This window comes from Littorina saxatilis, linkage group LG2, assembly GCF_037325665.1.
Source record: "Littorina saxatilis isolate snail1 linkage group LG2, US_GU_Lsax_2.0, whole genome shotgun sequence".
In the NCBI taxonomy this organism is placed as follows: Eukaryota; Metazoa; Mollusca; class Gastropoda; order Littorinimorpha; family Littorinidae; genus Littorina; species Littorina saxatilis.
The window spans coordinates 7103458-7124131 of record NC_090246.1 but is presented as its reverse complement, the minus strand read 5'-3'; the positions used below and the strand labels follow the sequence as shown (position 1 = coordinate 7124131).

Here is a 20674-nt window from a genome sequence, read left to right as displayed (position 1 = left end):
CAGTGACTTCCTCCACACCTGACCAAGACGCCCATCCAGTGAATCCCTCCGCACCTGACCAACACTCCCGTCCATTGACTTCCTCCACACCTGACCAAGACGCCCATCCAGTGAATCCCTCCGCACCTGACCAAGACTCCCGTCCAGTGACTTCCTCCACACCTGACCAAGACGCCCATCCAGTGAATCCCTCCGCACCTGACCTAGATTCCCGTCCAGTGACTTCCTCCACACCTGACCAAGACGCCCATCCAGTGAATCCCTCCGCACCTGACCAAGACTCCCGTCCAGTGACTCCTTCTGCACCTGACCAAGACTCCCGTCCACTAGCGCCTGTAGACACTGCCCCAATCACTCCCAGAAAACAGGGATCGTATAACACACCTCCAAATAAAAGAATTGTGAGGAAAAGGGAAGCAGAACCAGAAAAATGGAAAAAGAATGTAAGAAAAGTTTTGCACCTGGAAGGTAAAGAGTACATTTCTCAAAATGGCAGTACAGTTCCAGCCAAAACAATGGGACCTGTTGATTGCTCGAAGTGCAGGTACAGGTGTACCCAGAAAATGTCATCGGACCAACGCTTAGAATTGTTTCAGACATTCTATGCACTGGGAACGTACGAGCGACAAAAGGACTTCGTTTGTACGAATGTAAAGCAGAAGAAGACAGTAACCATTTTAGGTGAAGACAACCAGCCTTCTCAGAAAAAACGTCAAGTGTGCTGTGTCTTCACGTTTACAGTCGAGGGAACAGTCCACAGGGTGTGTAAGAAGTTCTTCCTCTCCACATTAGCCAAAGGAGAAACGTATGTCGACCATGCCCTGGAAAACACTAGCGGTGGTGTTTTCTGTGCAACAGGACGGCGGGGAAAAGCTCCTCCTCACAACAAATTCAGCGAGGAGTCTGTTAACCAAGCAACAGAACACATTTCTTCTTTTCCTGTGGTGGAGTCCCATTACACCAGAAAGGACACACAGAGAATGTACCTACCATCAAACCTGACCATCAAGAAAATGTACGACTTATACCTGGAGAGGTGTCAACAACAAGAACAACGGCCTGTGTCACAGAAAAAATATCGACAAATCTTTAATGAAAACTTTAACTACTCTTTCCATACCCCCAAGAAAGATCAGTGTGCCATTTGCGTCATACATGACAGCAAACTCAAACAGGGCACTGCATCAGACGAAGAGAAGCAGCGGTTTAAGGAACACATTGACAAGAAGAACAGGGCCAGAGACGAGAAAGACGGAGACAAAAGAGAAGCAACAGCTAACCCTAGCAAACATGTTGTCACCATCGACTTGCAAGCCGTATTACAGGCGCCGTGTGGTCTTGTAAGCCAATTGTATTACAAGAGGAAACTGTCAGTGTACAATTTCACCGTGTATTCACTGGCAGACAAGAAGGGGACCTGTTTTACGTGGGATGAGTCGGAAGGGAAGAGAGGTTCTTGTGAAATTGCTACGTGCCTCTACATCTACCTGTCTTCTCTTCCTAAAAGTGTTGAGGAAGTCACAATTTTCTCCGACTGTTGTTCTGGGCAGAATCGCAACCAATACCTGGCAGCTGCAATGGTACATGCTGTGAACAACATCAGCAACATCAAGGTCATCCGACACAAATACCTTGAAACTGGCCACACGCAAATGGAGTGTGACAGTATGCATTCGGCAATCACCTTTGCCAAAAAGCACACTCCCATCTACACACCGTGTGGATGGGATATTATTTTGCGTATGGCGAGGCGAGGACAGCCCTATGTTGTCATTCCATTGAAGCACACCGACTTCCTGGACGTCAAGCAACTAGCTTGTTCTACAGTGCGAAACACCAAGACCGACATCAATGGTCAGAGGGTCAATTGGCTGACCGTGAAGTGCCTGCAGTTCGTCCAGGGAGAGGAGGAACTGCTGTACCTCAAGACCTCTTTCGATGAAGAGGAATACAGGGTCCTCAGGTTGGTAACCAGCGGCAAACGAGGGCGCACGTCATCCTTGACAAAGACAACAATTGCCCCCCGTTATTCATCTAAACTGCCTATTTCAGAGGCCAAAAAACGGGATCTGCTTTCTCTCTGCAAGTCGGCCATCATTCCCGAGCAACACCACGATTACTACAAAGCGTTGCCTTCCTCCACATCTGCAGCTGACAAGCTTCCTGAACCAGATCTTGAAGAAGAGGACGCCGACTCTGACTAGAGAAAAGTACTCTTTGTTTTATGGAACTCTCCGATTGCCCGAGTTGTATATTATCCGACTGTCTCAGACAACAGAAATGAATTACATGTCATGTACGAACATGATCGTGTTAGATGTCTGAAAGAAAGAACAAAACGTCTAAGTAAGTAAAAGAATAAGTCTACTTTGGTTTGGAATGTTTCGAATTCGTGACAAGCGTTCGTTATTTTGAATCGTTTGACACAATCTCTTTAATCATGTGGGAACTTTTATTGTGTGCTGTAAACCGAAAACTGTGGTGTTCACGTACACAGCTCAAGCATCAAAGTCGTGCAGTTTCACTGTCAGGATACTGTGTGACAAGACGGTGTTTAACAAGAAACCTCACACAGGTTAAGCAGACAAATTGATTATGAGTTGTGTTTTCGGTGCAGAGGACAATAATGAAACCACGTCATGTAGCTGCCGTTGTCACTCAGTAAGTCATTTTTTTCATTTCCCTTTCCATTTTTAACTTCGAATTACTGAGTCAACAATTTCTACTCAAGAATCCCCCCAAAGCTGGCAACAGTTCTCTCACATCATCATTTTCATTAAATATGTTTTAGGAACTTGTATTTTTCCTTGATAGTTGTTTTATTTCTTGATAGTTATTTCTTTTCTTGCTGCAGATCACAGTATGTAAGAATGATGTGTATGTTGCACTTCTTTGTTGTTTTGCATGAATGTTTATTGTTCTCCGTGTTGATATTTTATTGAATGAAATGTTGTTGACTGGTATTAGTATTAGTTCTGATGTCAGCAACTACTCCCTCCACAGCTGATCAGGACTACCTACTAACTGATTAACTACAGTGAACCTGTACTATTCTTGTAATCAAAAATGCTTTTTGCATTTTCTAAATACGGCTTTATTGCACAGACAATGTGTTTTGTTGGGTTCTCTCAGGTCAGATTAAGGGTCGTTATTGTATATAATGCGTTCATGCATTTGCTTTTTACAAAAGTCTGTTAGCAAATCTTTCTGCACAAAGCCCGTATGGCAAGTTACAGTTTTAAAGTTGACCGATATCATGACGTTTATTGCAGTGGCCAAACCCTATATCCAGATACGGTCCTATTGCAGACACTCAATGCACAAGCTTTTGCCCCTCTTTAGCTGTAAGTGAAATTAAGGCTGCAGCGCTGGCACGTCCTGTAAACAAACACCCGTTTCTCGGCGTGCCTGGGAAGGGGAACAAGAGATAAGGTGATAAGGCCCCCGCTATCTACTGTGAATTTCTGTTCAGTGGTCTGCATTAGGACCGTATCTTGTGTATGCCTTAGAAAAACGAATATTGTGCAAATACAAGTGTACAAATCGATAAAGTGTTTCTTGAATAAAGAAAGCTGAAGGAATAGTGTATTTTGTGATAATAATTTCGTTATTAGGAATGAACTGTGTGTTTTGTTACAGAGGAGTAAACATTCAGTTCGCTCCCCTGTAAAATTCTACAAAACCTTGCTACGGCCTTTAGGCAGGCAACCCTCGATATACTGTTCACTGTCCACTTGTGTCGTCATATGTATGTCAATACTCAGACTGTTGTGAGAATGAATGAAAATAAGAATGAAAATAATGATTGTCAGCACATGAAAATGATCGTCAGCAAATTATGTCTAGGTGAAGTCATAGTCTTTTAAGTGTGTAGGTGCTTGACGTTGTCGGACAGGCCTGGATGCAATGCCGGACATCTCGGCTGTCGATGGTGTAGCTCGGACAGGCGAGGGCGTTGCTGCAGCGGGCTGCGTTGTTGACAGGCGTCTTCCTGGAGATGGCAGATATTGCGGTGGTCCACTGGAGGGTGTGTAGGGTGGAGCAACGGACGACGGGGCGTCTTCTTCCTCCTCTTCTTCATCCTCGTCTTCAGCAAGGGGACCAGGCTGGACCTGCTTGAAATGTGACGAGTTGCGGGTGATGAGATAGTTGTCACCACGCTGTGCAGTGATCATGCTGCCCTTTTTATGGATTATGGTGTAGGGACGGGGATGGAAGGGGGTTGTGAGAGTGTTCTTCTTTCTCTGCTTCACCAGCACCCGATCACCAGGTTGGAGTTGTGACGGACTTGTGTGACGGTGGATATTGGCATAAGAAGCCATCTTCTGCTTGCTGACGTTGTTGTGGGCATGTAGAGGGGTGGGGTTGACAGGTGCAAGGTTGGGAAGGCCAATATTCATCTTGCGGCCATGTAGCGCCTCAAAGGGAGAGACCTGTGTTGCACTGTGTGGTGTCCCTCGGTACAGACGGAGGAAGATTTGGAGTTGCTTTTTCCAGTTCAGATTTTCTGCTTCTGAAGCTCGAATGTTGGCTTTTAATGTTTCTATGAAGCGTTCAGCTTGGCCGTTCGCCTCTGGCCACAGGGGAGTCACCTTCCGGTGCTTAAAACCACACATGGACGCGTAGTTGGAGAACACTTGTCCCTGGAACGGAGCACCGTTGTCTGATTTTACGGTTTGGGGAAAACCTTGCCTCGCAAAGATCTCGTCCAGCTTCGCGATGACAACTTCAGCAGATGTGGACGTGATGATTTCTGCTTCAGGGTATCTGCTGTACTCGTCGGTGACAACCATCACGTAATCACCTGTGGGGAACGGACCAGCAAAATCAATTGCTATGGAAACCCATGGTTCTGAGGGAAGAGGGGTAGGAATGACGGGCTCTCGGACAGATGGGCCAGGGTAGGATGCTTGACACGGGATGCATGTCTTCACGATTTCTTCTACCATCTTGTCGATTCCTGGAAACCAGACCTTTTCTCTGATCAGTTTCTTGGTTTTGACTATCCCTTGATGAGACTGATGCGCAATCTCAACGACTTTTCGTTGGAGACTTGCGGGAATGATCAGTCGGTGTCCTCGTAGTATCACGCCATCATGTACAGAGAGTTCATCTTTGAATCGGGCGTACTCTGTCAAGTTGCAGTCCCATCGTCCTGACCTGAACTGCACACATCAGATTTTCTAGCGTGTCATCCTGTTGTGTGGCATCTCTCACTTCCTGTACTGTCATTGCTTTGGGGATTGCGTTTCTGGTGACGTACCTTATGTATTCTTCTCCAGCGTTTTCCCGTTTTGGTGGTGTTTGAGGGTGGCGGCTGATGTAGTCTGCTGGATTTAGATCATCTCGTCCTGGACGATATATCAGGGTCATGTTGTATGGCATCAGTCGCAACCTCCACCGTTCAATTCTGGCTGTTGTCGGCTTCCGGCTTTGCATGATTCCAAGAAGCGGCTTGTGATCAGTGACTACAGTGAATGAAGATCCATGAAGATACAGGTGAAAATGTTCTACTCCGTAGACAACCGCCAACATCTCTCGGTCTGTCTGTGAGAAGCGTTGTTCTGTGTCTGTCAGTGCTCGACTGGCATAACAGATGACCTTGTTCTTCTGCATCAGAATAGCTCCAAGTCCAATGGGGCTAGCATCAACCAAGACTGTTGTGTCTTCCGTTTGGCTGAAGTACGACATGACGGGAGTGTTTGTCAACGAGTGTTTGTGCTTGTCGAACGCTTGTTGTTCTTCTTTTGTCCATTTCCACACAGTCTCTTTTCTTGTCAGCTTCCTGAGGGGTTCTGTGATTGAAGCATAGCCGGGGATGAATCTTGACATGTACTGTGTCATCCCGAGGAATGATCTCACCTCACTGACATTTTCTGGTGCGGACGTGTTTGTGATGGTCTTCACCTTCTCAGGATCTGCAGACACTCTTTTCTCGCCAAACTTAAGACCGAAAAAAGTCAGTTCATTCACAGAGAAGACACACTTTTCCTTGTTTAGTCTGGCACCGTTCTGTTCAAGTCTTTGAAGAGTTATTCGCAGACTTTCGTCATGATCTTGTTGTGATCTGCCATGTATGATGATGTCATCTGACAAGTTTCTTGTGCCGGGGATGCCTTGGAGTAGACCAGCAATGGTGTTTTGAAAGATTTCTGACGCCGCGTTGACACCAAAAAGTAGACGCTTGTACCTTCTGAGTCCAACATGGGTCGTGAACGTTGTGATGTACCTGCTGTTCTCTTCAAGTTCCAGCTGGTGGTAGGCGTTTATCATATCAAGTTTTGAGAAGACAGTAGATCCACTGAGGTCTGCTACAAGATCATCCATGGTTGGCATGGGGTGTTTTTCTCTTGAAATCGCCTTGTTTGCTTATCGCATGTACGTCGATGCATACCCTCACACCTCCAGTCTTCTTTGGAACAACCACCACTGGGCTGATCCATAGGGTAGGGCCTTGCACTTGTTCAATGATGTCGAGACGTTCCAATCTCTCCAGTTCAGCTTCAACATCTTTACGCACGTGGAATGGAATGCGCCGATGTTGTTGTGCCACAGGTTGAATGTTCTGGTCAATGTGAAGTTTCACTTTCACGTCCTTGATTTTGCCGACTCCATCACTAAACAGTGAAGGAAAGTCATCAGCGATGATCTTTGGCGAGCTTGTCGAAAAAGCAAACTGGATGATTTTCAGCGCCTGGGCTGTCTCGGCACTCAGGAGATTTCCGGTACCTTCTGTATCCGTTATGTATATCTTGGTGTTGACCGTCTTTTGGCGAAAAGTTATGTCAGTCATGAAGAAACCTTTCATCGGAAGTGGTGTCTTGGATCCAAATGCATAGATGAGCGGACATGGATTGTGAAGTGTTGCTTGTGGGCGTAATTTGCTGAAAACGCTCCAGTAAAGAACATTCACTGTCGCACCTGTGTCGACTATGAAAGGTATCTGGGTGTCGCATATGGTCGCATGGACGACCGGTGTCTTATGAATCGCTGTCTTCTGTTTTACAGCAAAAACTGACTCGTCGCTTGACGTCTCACATCCAACTTCTCTGGAAACTGTGGTATCCTCCACCACCACGTGTCTTACTTTTTGGCTTTTGCAGACACGTGCAAAATGTCCGACTTTCGCGCAGCGTTTGCATGTCTTCCCTTTCGATGGACATCCTGCTTTATGTGGGAACTGTCCACCACAGTAGAAGCATGTCTTGCTGATTGAAATCCTTGTGACCATCCTTGTGACCATCCTTGTGGGACTGTGAGTGTGATTGTGAACTGCGAAAGTGATGCGATCCACGACTCTGAGAATATCTTCTCTGCTTGTTGATAGAGAGCGCGTTGACTGATCCCTCAATTTCTACAGCACGAGTCTCAGAAAGTTCCAAAACACGAGCTTCTGCTAACAGATGGTCTAGGTCACAATTGTCACGCAGAGCTCGTCTTCTTAGACGTTGTGAGTGACAACCCTGAAGAATCTGAGTTAGTATCTCTTGATCATTGTTGTGGAACTCACATGTAGATGCGAGTGCTCGCAATCTATTCTGGAATGTATCTATCGATTCACCCTCTAGTTGAGTCGACTTTCGAAACCGGAGCACTTCGTATAAAGTGTTTTTCTTGGGGGTAAAGTACTCGGTCAATGAGTCTCTGAGTGTCACATACTCGTTTGCTACTGCTCGTCCTTCAACCTGACGCGTAGCACCAGCTCCTTTCTTCTCCTCGCTGAAAGACTCTACAATGTTGTATACTTCGTCACCACAAAAATGGAGAAGCAATGCCTTCTTTCGAGCATCTTTTGTGATGTCAAGCGCACAGAGTAAGTTTTCGAAACGTGCTACCCACCTCCTCCACCTGACGCCGGCAGATTGTTCGTCAGAGAAGACGTTGAACTTCTCAAACGAAGTTAGGGCAGCAACCATTGTTCTCACTCGGATATCCTCGTCGCCAGTGTCATATCTTGCATTCATCCGCTATCAGTGTGTTCTGCTTAGTATTTATTCAGGTTTGGCACATGGTTGTGAATGGCGGTTGAGTGCTGGGCGGAAGTGCCAACACTCCCAGGGTGCAATATACTAAATAGTATGTATAAAACATGGATCGGAATACGATCGGAATAATAGGGTCATGAACACAACACCCACCTTGCTCTCCAATGGTGCTGATGGGGTCTATGTCGACCAAAAGAGTGGGATTCCCTGTGGATGGAGTTCTTGTAGGGGGATTCCCTGTATAAGGGAATCACACAGGGTGGAGTTTTTCAATAAAACTTGCAAACCATACTCGAATTTCTAAGAAATATTAAAAAGATATCGAAAAACATCAAATTCTACCGATGTCGCAAAGCGTCACGTGACTTTCAGCGATATCAGCGAAACGCTACATGAACTACACCCTGTGGTATTCCCTGTATACAGGGAATCCACCTACAGGAATTCCACCTACAGGGAATCCCACTCTTTTGGTCGACATAGACCCCATCAGCTCCAGTGGTACCCAGGTCCAACTAGGTGGACTCATCGTGATAGGCACGCGCCCTAACCACTGTGCCCACCTTGCTCTACAGGTGTGGTAGCCAGGTCCAACTAGGTGGACTCACCGTGACAGGCACGCACCCTAACCACTGTGCCCAGTTTGCTCTACAGGTGTGGTAGCCAGGTCCAAATAGGTGGACTCGTCGTGATAGGCACGCACCCTAACCACTGTGCCCACCTTGCTCTACAGGTGTGGTACCCAGGTCCAACTAGGTGGACTCATCGTGATAGGCACGCGCTCTAACCACTGTGCCCACCTTGCTCTACAGGTGTGGTAGCCAGGTCCAACTAGGTGGACTCGTCGTGATAGGCACGCGCTCTTACAATTACAATAACAATAACAACACTTTATTGTCCATTAGAATGTTACATAAAAAAAATGTCTTCAACTGTGCCCACCTTGCTCTACAGGTGTGGTGGCCAGGTTCAACTAGGTGGACTCGTCGTGATAGGCACGCGCTCTAACCACTGTGCCCACCTTGCTCTACAGGTGTGGTACCCAGGTCCAACTAGGTGGACTCATCGTGATAGGCACGGTACCCAGGTCCAACTAGGTGGACTCATCGTGATAGGCACGCGCTCTAACCACTGTGCCCACCTTGCTCTACAGGTGTGGTAGCCAGGTCCAACTAGGTGGACTCATCGTGATAGGCACGCGCTCTAACCACTGTGCCCACCTTGCTCTACAGGTGTGGTACCCAGGTCCAACTAGGTGGACTCATCGTGATAGGCACGCGTTCTTACAATTACAATAACAATAACAACACTTTATTGTCCATAAAAATGTTACTTTAAAACAAAATGTCTTCCACTGTGCCCACCTTGCTCTACAGGTGTGGTACCCAGGTCCAACTAGGTGGACTCATCGTGATAGGCACGCGCTCTAACCACTGTGCCCACCTTGCTCTACAGGTGTGGTACCCAGGTCCAACTAGGTGGACTCATCGTGATAGGCACGCGCTCTAACCACTGTGCCCACCTTGCTCTACAGGTGTGGTAGCCAGGTCCAACTAGGTGGACTCACCGTGACAGGCACGTGATTTTACCACTGTGCCCTCCTTGCTCTCCAGGTGGTCTGACGCTGAAGGGGGAGATCAACCTTGGAGGCCAGATGGAGATCACACACAACAACTACCAAGACAACCGTGTTACCGACAAGAGCACCCACCACCACCACCACGGTGACATCAATCAGCACGCGCACAAAAAGATCGTCAACAAGGGTGACGTCATCCATCACCATGGCGACGTGTATCACACTAAGCACGTGCACCACACTGACAGCGAGGCCGGCTACACACAGGTCAAAGGTGAGGCGTAGCCGTATGAGTTGACTCAAGTCAATAAATAGGGGAAGGTTGCCTCATAAATACCACTTTTTGTTTCTTTTTGATAATTAACTTGCTTTCTTTCGAATAAGTTTCCTTTTATGTTTGGTACTCCTTCTCTCTTTCGTTAACCGTTAGAATAACCTTTCATAGACATTCAGCAAACATTCAATACAGAACAATTCACAAATGGTCCTAACCCGTGACGAGGCCTTCACGAATCACTGTCAAAAGCCCCCTATACTCACAAAAACATGATACAAATGTGCACGTCAGATTGATTCAAATATGCTTTAGATTCATCTGTTTTGGTTTGATGAGAACATTATTAAAAGCACAACAGAAAACTATAGAAGCTTATCAAAAACAGAGAAAAAATAACAAGTCGCGTAAGGCGAAAATACAACATTTAGTCAAGTAGCTGTCGAACTCACAGAATGAAACTGAACGCAATGCAATTTTTCAGCAAGACCGTATACTCGTAGCATCGTCAGTCCACCGCTCATGCTCAGGGCAAAGGCAGTGAAATTGACAAGAAGAGCGGTTTAGTAGTTGCGCTGAGAAGGATAGCACGATTTTCTGTACCTCTCTTCGTTTTAACTTTCTGAGCGTGTTTTTAATCCAAACATATCATATCTATATGTTTTTGGAATCAGGAACCGACAAGGAATAAGATGAAAGTGTTTTTAAATTGATTTCTAAAATTTAATTTTGATAATAATTTTTATATTTTTAATTTTCAGAGCTTGTTTTTAATCCAAATATAACATATTTATATGTTTTTGGAATCAGAAAATTATGAAGAATAAGATGAACATAAATTTGGATCGTTTTATAAAAAAAATATTTTTTTTACAATTTTCAGATTTTTAATGACCAAAGTCATTATTTAATTTTTAAGCCACCAAGCTGAAATGCAATACCGAAGTCCGGCCTTCGTCGAAGATTGCTTGGCCAAAATTTCAATCAATTTGATTATAAAATGAGGGTGTGACAGTGCCGCCTCAACTTTTACAAAAAGCCGGATATGACGTCATCAAATGTATTTATCGAAAAAAAGAAAAAAACGTTCGGGGATATCAATCCCAGGAACTCTCATGTAAAATTTCATAAAGATCGGTCCAGTAGTTTGGTCTGAATCGCTCTACACGCACGAACGCACGCACGCACGCACGCACGCACGCACGCGCGCACACACACACACACACATACACCACCACCCTCGTTTCGATTCCCCCTCGATGTTAAAACATTTAGTCAAAACTTGACTAAATGTAAAAAGAATTACCAACTTCCACGAAAAGAAGACTAATTGTTATGTTTGTTTGAAAGCTCAAGGGCTAGTTATAGGTTATTTTCAGCAAGCTTCATAATGCATTAATAAAACTAGCCTTTAGCTTTTATTTATTTCTATTTGTTGAAAGAGGTTAGAACACACACAAACTTTCAGATTACGCTTGTTTTTTTGTGTTTTTTTGTAGTAGAAACTCGGGGTCAACTCTGCTAAAATGTAACAAATACAGTCTTACCTGTCATATACAGCATTTTTTGTGTGATAACCGGTTTGGCTGTGGACCGAAATTAATCCGTTTATAGCGCCACATTTTCAAAGAACCCTGCCGAAGGTAAAAAGAAATAAAAAAAGCCTTATGGTTTTCAGGTTTGGGTTTCTAGAATGTTTTGACATGAGCAACTTAGGCAGAGAGGGTAAATACAGCGAATGAAATTGTTTTAAGCGCTCCAGCACGGTTACTTTGTCAGAACAGAAAAGTGGTCCATATTAGGTTGTGGTCCATTTTAGACAACCTTTCCCTACAGTAATACCATCACTCAAACATTCAGTCAGCTTCTTTGTGTTATTTTGGGGTGTATGTGATCGGGTTGTACAAGAGATGATGATGATGATAATGATTTAATGATGATGATGATGATGATGATGATGATTATGAAGATGATGATGATGATGATGATGATGATGATAATCAAGAGGATGATGATGAGGTTGATGATGATGAGGAGGAGCAGAAGGAGGAGGAGGAGGAGGAGGATGACGACGGTGATTTGATGGGTGTGTGTGTTATCCAGACCAGAGCAAGATGGCCATGGATAGTGACGCAGACATCTTCGTGCAGACGCCATCGTTCAGAGAGGCCCTGCAACACATGAGCAGCTCTGGAATGCTCGTCATATCTGGTCCGCCTGGCTCAGGAAAGTCCTGCATCAGTCACGCCCTACTCCGCCACTATGAGGCCAGGGGATTCACTCCGCTCATTTTGCACAGGTCCGTTAGCGTAGTTTTTTCCTTGTCTTTGTTTGACTTCTGTCTGCCTCTCCGTTATTAAGACCTCCTGTTCTCTTCCCCAATTCTCTGTCTCCTCTCCGTTATTATGTGTGGTTTCTAAGACCTCCAGTTTTCTTCCCCCATTCTCTGTCTCCTCTCCGTTATTACACCCCCGGTATAGGGGTGTGTATAGGTTTCGGTCGATGTGTTTGTTTGTTTGTTTGTTTGTGTGTTTGTGTTCGCATATAGATCTCAAGAATGAACGGACCGATCGTCACCAAACTTGGTGAACAGGTTCTATACATTCCTGAGACGGTCCTTACAAAAATTGGGACCAGTCAAACACACGGTTAGGGAGTTATTGGTGGATTAAAATTATACAAGGACTTATAGAGGGACATATTAATGGTCAAAGGGAAATAACCATTCTCACTCAGTCACTGCCACCAACTGAGAAGGTTATTTCCCTTTGACGGGGGTGTTTTTCCTACCTCGGAGGAATTTCTTGTTATGTGTGGTTTCTAAGACCTCCAGTTTTCTTCCCCCATTCTCTGTCTCCTCTTCGTGTCTGTCCTAACCTCCTTTCCAACCTCTCTTGTTTGCTATCACCTTCCTTGACAACCACTCTTGTTTGCTATCACCTTCCTTGACAACCACTCTTGTTTGCTATCACCTTTCTTGACAACCACTCCTGTTTTTGCTATCACCTTCCTTGACAACCACTCTTGTTTGCTATCACCTTCCTTGACAACCACTCTTGTTTGCTATCACCTTCCTTGACAACCACTCTTGTTTGCTATCACCTTCCTTGACTACCTCTCTTGTTTGCTATCACCTTGCCAACCTCTCTTGTTTGCTATCACCTTCCTTGACAACCACTCTTGTTTGCTATCACCTTCCTTGCCAACCTCTCTTGTTTGCTATCACCTTGCCAACCTCTCTTGTTTGCTATCACCTTCCTTGACAACCACTCTTGTTTGCTATCACCTTCCTTGACAACCACTCTTGTTTGCTATCACCTTGCCAACCTCTCTTGTTTGCTATCACCTTCCTTGACAACCACTCTTGTTTGCTATCACCTTCCTTGACAACCACTCTTGTTTGCTATCACCTTGCCAACCTCTCTTGTTTGCTATCACCTTCCTTGACAACCACTCTTGTTTGCTATCACCTTCCTTGACAACCACTCTTGTTTGCTATCACCTTGCCAACCTCTCTTGTTTGCTATCACCTTCCTTGACAACCACTCTTGTTTGCTATCACCTTCCTTGACAACCACTCTTGTTTGCTATCACCTTGCCAACCTCTCTTGTTTGCTATCACCTTGCCAACCTCTCTTGTTTGCTATCACCTTCCTTGACAACCACTCTTGTTTGCTATCACCTTGCCAACCTCTCTTGTTTGCTATCACCTTGACAACAACTCTTGTTTGCTATCACCTTGCCAACCTCTCTTGTTTGCTATCACCTTCCTTGACAACCACTCTTGTTTGCTATCACCTTCCTTGACAACAACTCTTGTTTGCTATCACCTTGCCAACCTCTCTTGTTTGCTATCACCTTCCTTGACAACCACTCTTGTTTGCTATCACCTTCCTTGACAACCACTCTTGTTTGCTATCACCTTCCTTGACAACAACTCTTGTTTGCTATCACCTTGCCAACCTCTCTTGTTTGCTATCACCTTGACAACAACTCTTGTTTGCTATTACCTTGCCAACCTCTATTGTTTGCTATCACCTTCATTGACAACCACAACCAAGCGATCTTCCTGACCAATCACTGGTCGCCTACCAAACACACCTATGGCATGCTTGGAACACGTGATCTAAACGGTGAGCGAAATCACCCCATACCCGGACGGTTTCCACGTGAATTTTGTGAAGGTCTGCCACAACTTTTTCCCCAATGCTTAGGGTTAGCACAGGCGCATTACGTTGCAATTTAAGAAAGGCGCCCAACAAAGAGTTTCTTTCTCAAACGTGTCACTAAAACTGTGACAATTTTGTTAGGGTTTTAAGTTTCAGAAGCCTTGATGGTGTACTAGTTGTACTGGGAAACAATTTTTTTAACAAATCTGGTTACTCAAACAACTGTGGTTTGCTATAATGCCTGGAAATTCAGTTGGCTACGAGCTGGACGTGTGATCCTTGCGTCACAGGTTGGAACAAGGCTGGGACAGACATGGGTCCACTTTATGGTATGATTTACATTTTACCCATGTCCCACCCCGTGTCGCCGCTGTGGCACGTAAAAGACCGTGGCCATTTGACCAGTAGTGCAGTAGGCTGATTACACGTAAACACGCACACACCTATGTAGCGCGACTCTTGTTGCTGTCAGCTTTCCATGCACACACCTGGGTAGCGCGACTCTTCTTGCTGTCAGCTTTCCATGCACACACCTATGTAGCGCGACTCTTGTTGCTGCTAGCTTTGCACTTGGAGGTAGTGATCCAAATTTCGTAGCAATGGGAAAATGAAGTAATGAAACATGTCGGTGTTCCAGGTTCGAGGAGTGGAGGCAATACGTGGGGGGAGACAGACAGCAGGCGGTGGTGCTGGACCACGTGTGGGGACGTCATCAGCTCACCCACACCTCCTTCCTCGACTGGACTCACGCCTTCACCACCATGGAGCGGCTGGCGCTCAGCGGTAAGTGTGTCGTCATCATCACGCTCAATGACGTCATACTGGACACAATCCAAACCGAGCACCGTCCCAGCGCCATTTTCAGGCATTCCGTTGATCTGGCTCACCCTCCTACCAGCCTATCGGCAGGCGAGAAAAGAGAGGTGTTGAAGAAACACCTGGCCACAACCAACACCGACAGTACTGACACTTTCCTGGACACGATTGTCACTTGTGATAAAAGTGGGATTTACTTTCCTGTTCGTTGTCGTTTGCTTGTCGAGTCGTGTCTAGATGAAACCGAGAGTCTGAAGATTTTTACCAAGAGCGAAGGTGTGGGGTTGGGGTCGTGTGGTGCGGGGTCGTGTGGTGCGGGGTCGTGTGGTGCGGGGCCTAAAGTCAGCATTCACGTCTCTCCACACATCATCAAAAACAGCTTGATGAAACCCACAGTGAAATCAGCAAAGTGGGGACATTCATTTACTGGCACTAAAACCGACATAGCTAAATGCTTCGAGGATGACGACTGGACAACAGAAGGGATCACAAGAGATGACGTCACAGGCATACACACGTCCAGCAATATGCACGCACACAGCTCAGCAGACAAAGTACAGCCATCAGAAGCAGGCGGCACCCAGTCAATGGAGAAGAACCAAAAAACCACAGAGCGAATGGCACGGCTGTTTTGTGCGTGTCACACAGGCGATCTCGACAGCCTGCAAGCATTGCTGGAATCGGCACCCGACATGTCCGTGAAGAACGAAGCTGGTTTCACTGCTCTCCATGTGGCCAGCCTTGCAGGTCAAGGGGAGATCGTCGGAGCGTTGCTTGACTGCCAATGTCCGGTAGACGTGGCTGACATTAATCACTGGACGCCGCTGCACGTGGCTTGTCTCGCTGGACATCAACACGTTGCTGAGCAGCTCGTGCAGCACAAGGCAAGCCTAGAAGCGAGAACTTGTAACGGCCTGACAGCGCTGCACATCGCCTGTCGCTATGGAAACACAGCCACGGCCCGCCTGCTGCTGGAGAACGGAGCCAATGTGGATTCCAAGCAAAACACTGGCTTCATGGTTCACGCGCTGCACGTGGCGGCATACTACGATCACGTGGACCTGGTACAGCTTCTGATCAAGTTCAACGTGCAGACAGCCGCAAGGGATCAGGGCGGGTGGCTTCCCATGCACTACGCCTGTCAGCAAGGTCACCTCAAGGTCGTTGAACTTCTGATCTCACACAGCGTCACGTCAGCACACGGCTCCACGCGCAACTCACAGCTCCGTATCGACTGCCAGGCAGGACACACTCGTTTCGTGCACGACCTCCTGCAGTGTAGCGTCGCTTCACACGACCCCGAAGGTAAGGTCACTCTCTGTAGATCCTGTTACCTTGGTAACAAGGCGGCTCTGATCAACCTCACTCTTCATGCAACATCACCGGATGTAGCAAACAAACATGGTGTCACAGGATTATACCTGGCCTCTCAGAACGGCCATAGTGAGATTGCCAGAGCCTTGCTTGAAGCTGGGGCCTGTGCAGAAATAAAAACAGGGTTTGGCTGGACATCGCTCCTTGAAGCGAGTTTCAAAGGCCACAATCAAGTCGTGGACACACTGCTGGAATACAGGTGTTCCCCTGAAGACTCCCTGGATAACGTCCTGCTGACATCGCTACACCTGGCTTGCATGGGAGGTCACAAGGCGGTAGTGCACACCCTCCTCACGCACGGGGCCTCTCCCGATGTCCGTGATAACGCCGGAAACAGCCCCCTGCACCATGCTTGCCTGAAAGGACAGGTCTCCGTTTTGCCTAGTCTGCTGCCCAGAGTGAAACATCATTACAAGGACAAAGAGGCTGCACAACGCCTGTTGTCTCTGGCCTGTAAGTTGCAAAACGCTGATGTCCTGCAGGCTCTGATCGACTGGATGCCAGACCTGCTCACGACTGCTGAAAGACCCGAAGCTATCCACGCTGTGTGCAAGTCGGGGAACGCTGACGCTCTGATGATCTTGTTGTCACATGGCTACAATCCTGATCACCCCATAGACTGCGGCTTCAGCAAAACAGTCACGCCTCTGCATGTTGCCAGCGAGGAAGGTCACGAGCCGATTTTAGGTATTTTAATCAGCTATGGTGCGTCGGTCAATAGCCCTAATTCGCTGGGTGATACGCCGCTTCACGTTGCTTGTGAAAATGGCACGATCAAAGTCGTGAAAACACTGTTGAAAAAAGGCACTGCAGACGTAGATGCGAGAAAGAATAATGGTCAAACTGCTCTGCATGTAGCTGCTTACGGGGGCTTGTGCGAACTGACCAGGCTGCTGATCGAAAGCAAGGCAGATGTGAATGCACAAGACGACGAGCTTAAAACACCATTGTTCCTAACCAGGAATCCCACAGTTGCTCATCTACTTCTTGCAAACAAAGCAGAAGTGAACATTGTGTCATCTAAAGGAAACACCGTTCTGCACACGGCTAGTTCGTTTTACCCACAATGCATGCTGGCCTCCTTACTGACAGCGCACGGTGATCTTGAAGCAAGGGACAGACAAAAACACACACCTCTCCTCAGAGCATGTCGCTCCAACAAAGAGCGCATCGACAAGGTCAAACTACTGCTTGACCGCGGAGCCAACGTCAACGCTGAAAATGAGCAAGGAGTTACTCCCCTTCATGTGTCATGTCTTCTTGGTGACATGGAACTGTTAGACGTCTTAGTCCAACATGGCGGAGCGGTGGACACTCGCGACGAGAAGGGCGACACGCCTCTGCACAAAGCCTGCTTTGAAGGTCACGTTCTGCTGGTGAGCAGGTTGCTGGAGGAGGGGGCTGACGTCAATGAAGTCAACCGTGACGGCGACACGCCCCTTCACCACGCGTGCTCCAACCTGTATGTAGACGTGATTAAGACCCTGCTGGAACAGGGCGCTTGTACAGGCATCACGAACAAGGAGGGACTGTCCCCCCCACTTGTTGTACAGTCTCTCAAACTGGAACAACCCCGTGAGGTCAGCTCTGCCTTTCACCAGTACTCCACACCCACCGTTCCGTCCTTTTTTCAACCTCCCGGTACGTACGGCCGAGCAGCCCAACCAACCTCCATGTTGGATGGCTTCCAGATGCAGGAACGAGAGAAGATAAGAAAAGAGAATGCAGAAAACGCCAAAAAAAAGCAAAACATAGACCGGCGGTTAGAAATAATGCTCATTTTCATCAGCCACAGCCAGCGATCGGAAACAGATGTGACACGTTCTGACCGTGTTATGACGAGCGGAGAGTATTCGGGCCTGAGAAGAGGCGTCTCTGCTTCATCATCAGCAAGCAAGGCGCCAGAAGCAGATGAATTGACGGAGACAGATAAAACGGAGGAAGAAAAAGTAAGGGATGAGACGACGGAGGGAGAGGCAACTCACATAGACGGACAATCATCAGACAGCGACATACACACAGTCAAGGCATCTCACACAGAGGGAGAATCACCAGACAGCGACATACACACAGTCAAGGCATCTCACACAGAGGGAGAATCACCAGACAGCGACATACACACAGTCAAGGCATCTCACACAGAGGGAGAATCACCAGACAGCGACATACACACAGTCAAGGCATCTCACAAAGAGGGAGAATCACCAGACAGCCATATACACACAGTCAAGGCATCTCACATAGAGGAAGAATCACCAGACAGCGACATACACACAGTCAAGGCATCTCACAAAGAGGGAGAATCACCAGACAGCCATATACACACAGTCAAGGCATCTCACATAGAGGAAGAATCACCAGACAGCGACATACACACAGTCAAAGGTAAAGAACAAAAGGCGGGAGACAGGAAAACACAAGGTAAGATATCTCAGCTTACACAAAACACGCGTACTGACGGGGACGAACAGATTACAAGAGAGAGGAAGGCATCGAAAAAAGAAGAGATATCATGCACTGGGATAAACAAAGAACAGAGAGTCCACGATACTAAACAGGAGGACCTGTCAGGAACAAAGACAGGAAGGAATCTTCCGAAGAAGAGAATAAATAATCACCCTAAAGACAAGGAATCACGACACAATAACTGCATCAAGTCGCAAGGAGGAATCCAACTCCAACAATCCTCCTCCCCGTTTCACGCAGCTTGTTACCATGGCGACACGGCTTCAGTACTCGGTCACCTCCCGACCTTGAGCGACCTTGACAGTACCAGCGAGGGTGGACTGACAGCGCTGCATTACGCCTGTGCTGCAGGTCATGGTGACATCGCGGCGGTTCTGCTAAAGCTGAATGCAGACCCTGCAGCACGTGACACTCGAGGTCAGTGTCCTCTACACCACGCCTCTGTCCACGGCCAATTGGACACGCTTGACCTGCTGCTGATCCACACAGTGGACGTCAACGCCTGTGATGAAGACGGTAGAACAGCTCTGCATCTGGCGGCTTTTCACGGGCAGGGTCTTGTCGCAGCTGTGCTGTTGGCGGGCGGAGCCGATGTTAACGGTTCAGATCACCATGGTAACACGCCGCTCATTCTGGCCGCTTCGGCCGGCCATTCGGACGTGAGCGTGGTGTTACTGCACTCCGGTGCTGACCAGGGCACGAGAAATCATAACGGAGAGTCTGCTGGTACTGTGGCGAAGACTGGGAATTTTCCCCTGCTGGCCAAAGTCCTCGCTAGGCATGCGTCGAACAAACCTCTTTAGCAACACACCGCTACTCTGTTTTGCAGCCATTTTGACTTCGCTCACGCGCAGTTTTTTTTTTCTCGAGTGTTTGACCCTAACCCTAACCCTATTCAATCAATATGAAGCTTATATAGCGCGTATTCCGTGGGTACAGTTCTAAGCGCTTGTCGAAGAGTTGTCAACACAGGACTAACAAAGAAACTAACATCTACAGACGGACACGAACCCTATCACACACTAGCAAACCCTGATAAACATACAACAAACAACTGTTTAACAACAATGTACACATCAGTAGCTAGGTCCAAACAAAATAATATCAAACACACAGAAAACACCCCTCACAGAGCACAGCACAAGAATGTCTTTTGGGCACAACACGTGTACGCGTTGTCTGTCCGCTCCTCCCAATACAAGCAGCATGTGTGACCTGAGTGGGATTTCTCTCCAACATGCGCACTCTCCAAAAGGGACAGCTTTCGAGCAAAGCATTCTTGTAATGAGCAACATTCCAAATTTAAATCATTTACAGAAACATGCAGTGGAATTTAAATGCAAGTCATCGATTCATGTTTTGAAAACAGTCCCCCAAAAAATGAGTTCCCATGAAATGTCAAGCAGTAGACATTTTGACTCGCACAGAAGGTGAATCATGAGACAGCGACATACACACAGTCAAGGCAACTCACACAGAGGGAGAATCCTGAGACAGCGACATACACACAGTCAAGGCAACTCACACAGAGGGAGAATCATGAGACAGCGACATACACACAGTCAAGGCATCTCACACAGAGGGAGAATCATGAGACAGCGACATACACACAGTCAAAGTTAAAGAAGAACAAGTCGCGTAAGGCGAAAATACAACATTTAGTGAAGCTCAGTCGAACTCACAGAATGAAACTGAACGCACTGCATTTTTTCACAATGACCGTAGTCCGCCGCTTGTGCAAAACGGAGTGAAACTGCCGAGCCTGTTCAGCGCTGTAGTGGTTTCGCCCATGCTGCATAGCACGCTTTTCTGTACCTCTCTTCGTTTTAACTTTCTGAGCGTGTTTTTAATCCAAACATATCATATCTATATGTTTTTGGAATCAGGAACCGACAAGGAATAAGATGAAAGTGTTTTTAAATCGATTTCGAAATTTAATTTTGATCATCATTTTTATATTTTTAATTTATTTTCAGAGCTTGTTTTTAATCCAAATATAACATATTTATAT

At 46.8% G+C, this 20674-nt stretch overlaps 2 protein-coding genes across 5 annotated transcripts in view; one reads left to right on the top strand and one right to left on the bottom strand.

The window, feature by feature from the left end:
* The window catches only part of LOC138958093 (ankyrin-3-like), a 31955-nt gene extending 11330 nt beyond the window's left edge, over positions 1-20625 (top strand). Inside the window, exons 3-5 of one of the 4 annotated variants that reach the window (XM_070329154.1) lie at positions 9599-9838; positions 11942-12137; positions 14645-19809. In XM_070329154.1, coding sequence (XP_070185255.1) covers positions 9599-9838; positions 11942-12137; positions 14645-19466 — 5258 coding nt within the window. In that variant the 3' untranslated portion in view covers positions 19467-19809. Of the gene's footprint in view, positions 1-9598; positions 9839-11941; positions 12138-14644 lie in introns of those variants that run through there. The other 3 variants (XM_070329153.1, XM_070329155.1, XM_070329156.1) reach the window with 3 other exon arrangements.
* LOC138958097 (ras-related protein Rab-37-like) overlaps positions 1-20674 on the bottom strand; it is a 299221-nt gene that overhangs the window by 60959 nt on the left and 217588 nt on the right. The gene's annotated exons all lie outside the window — the stretch shown is intronic.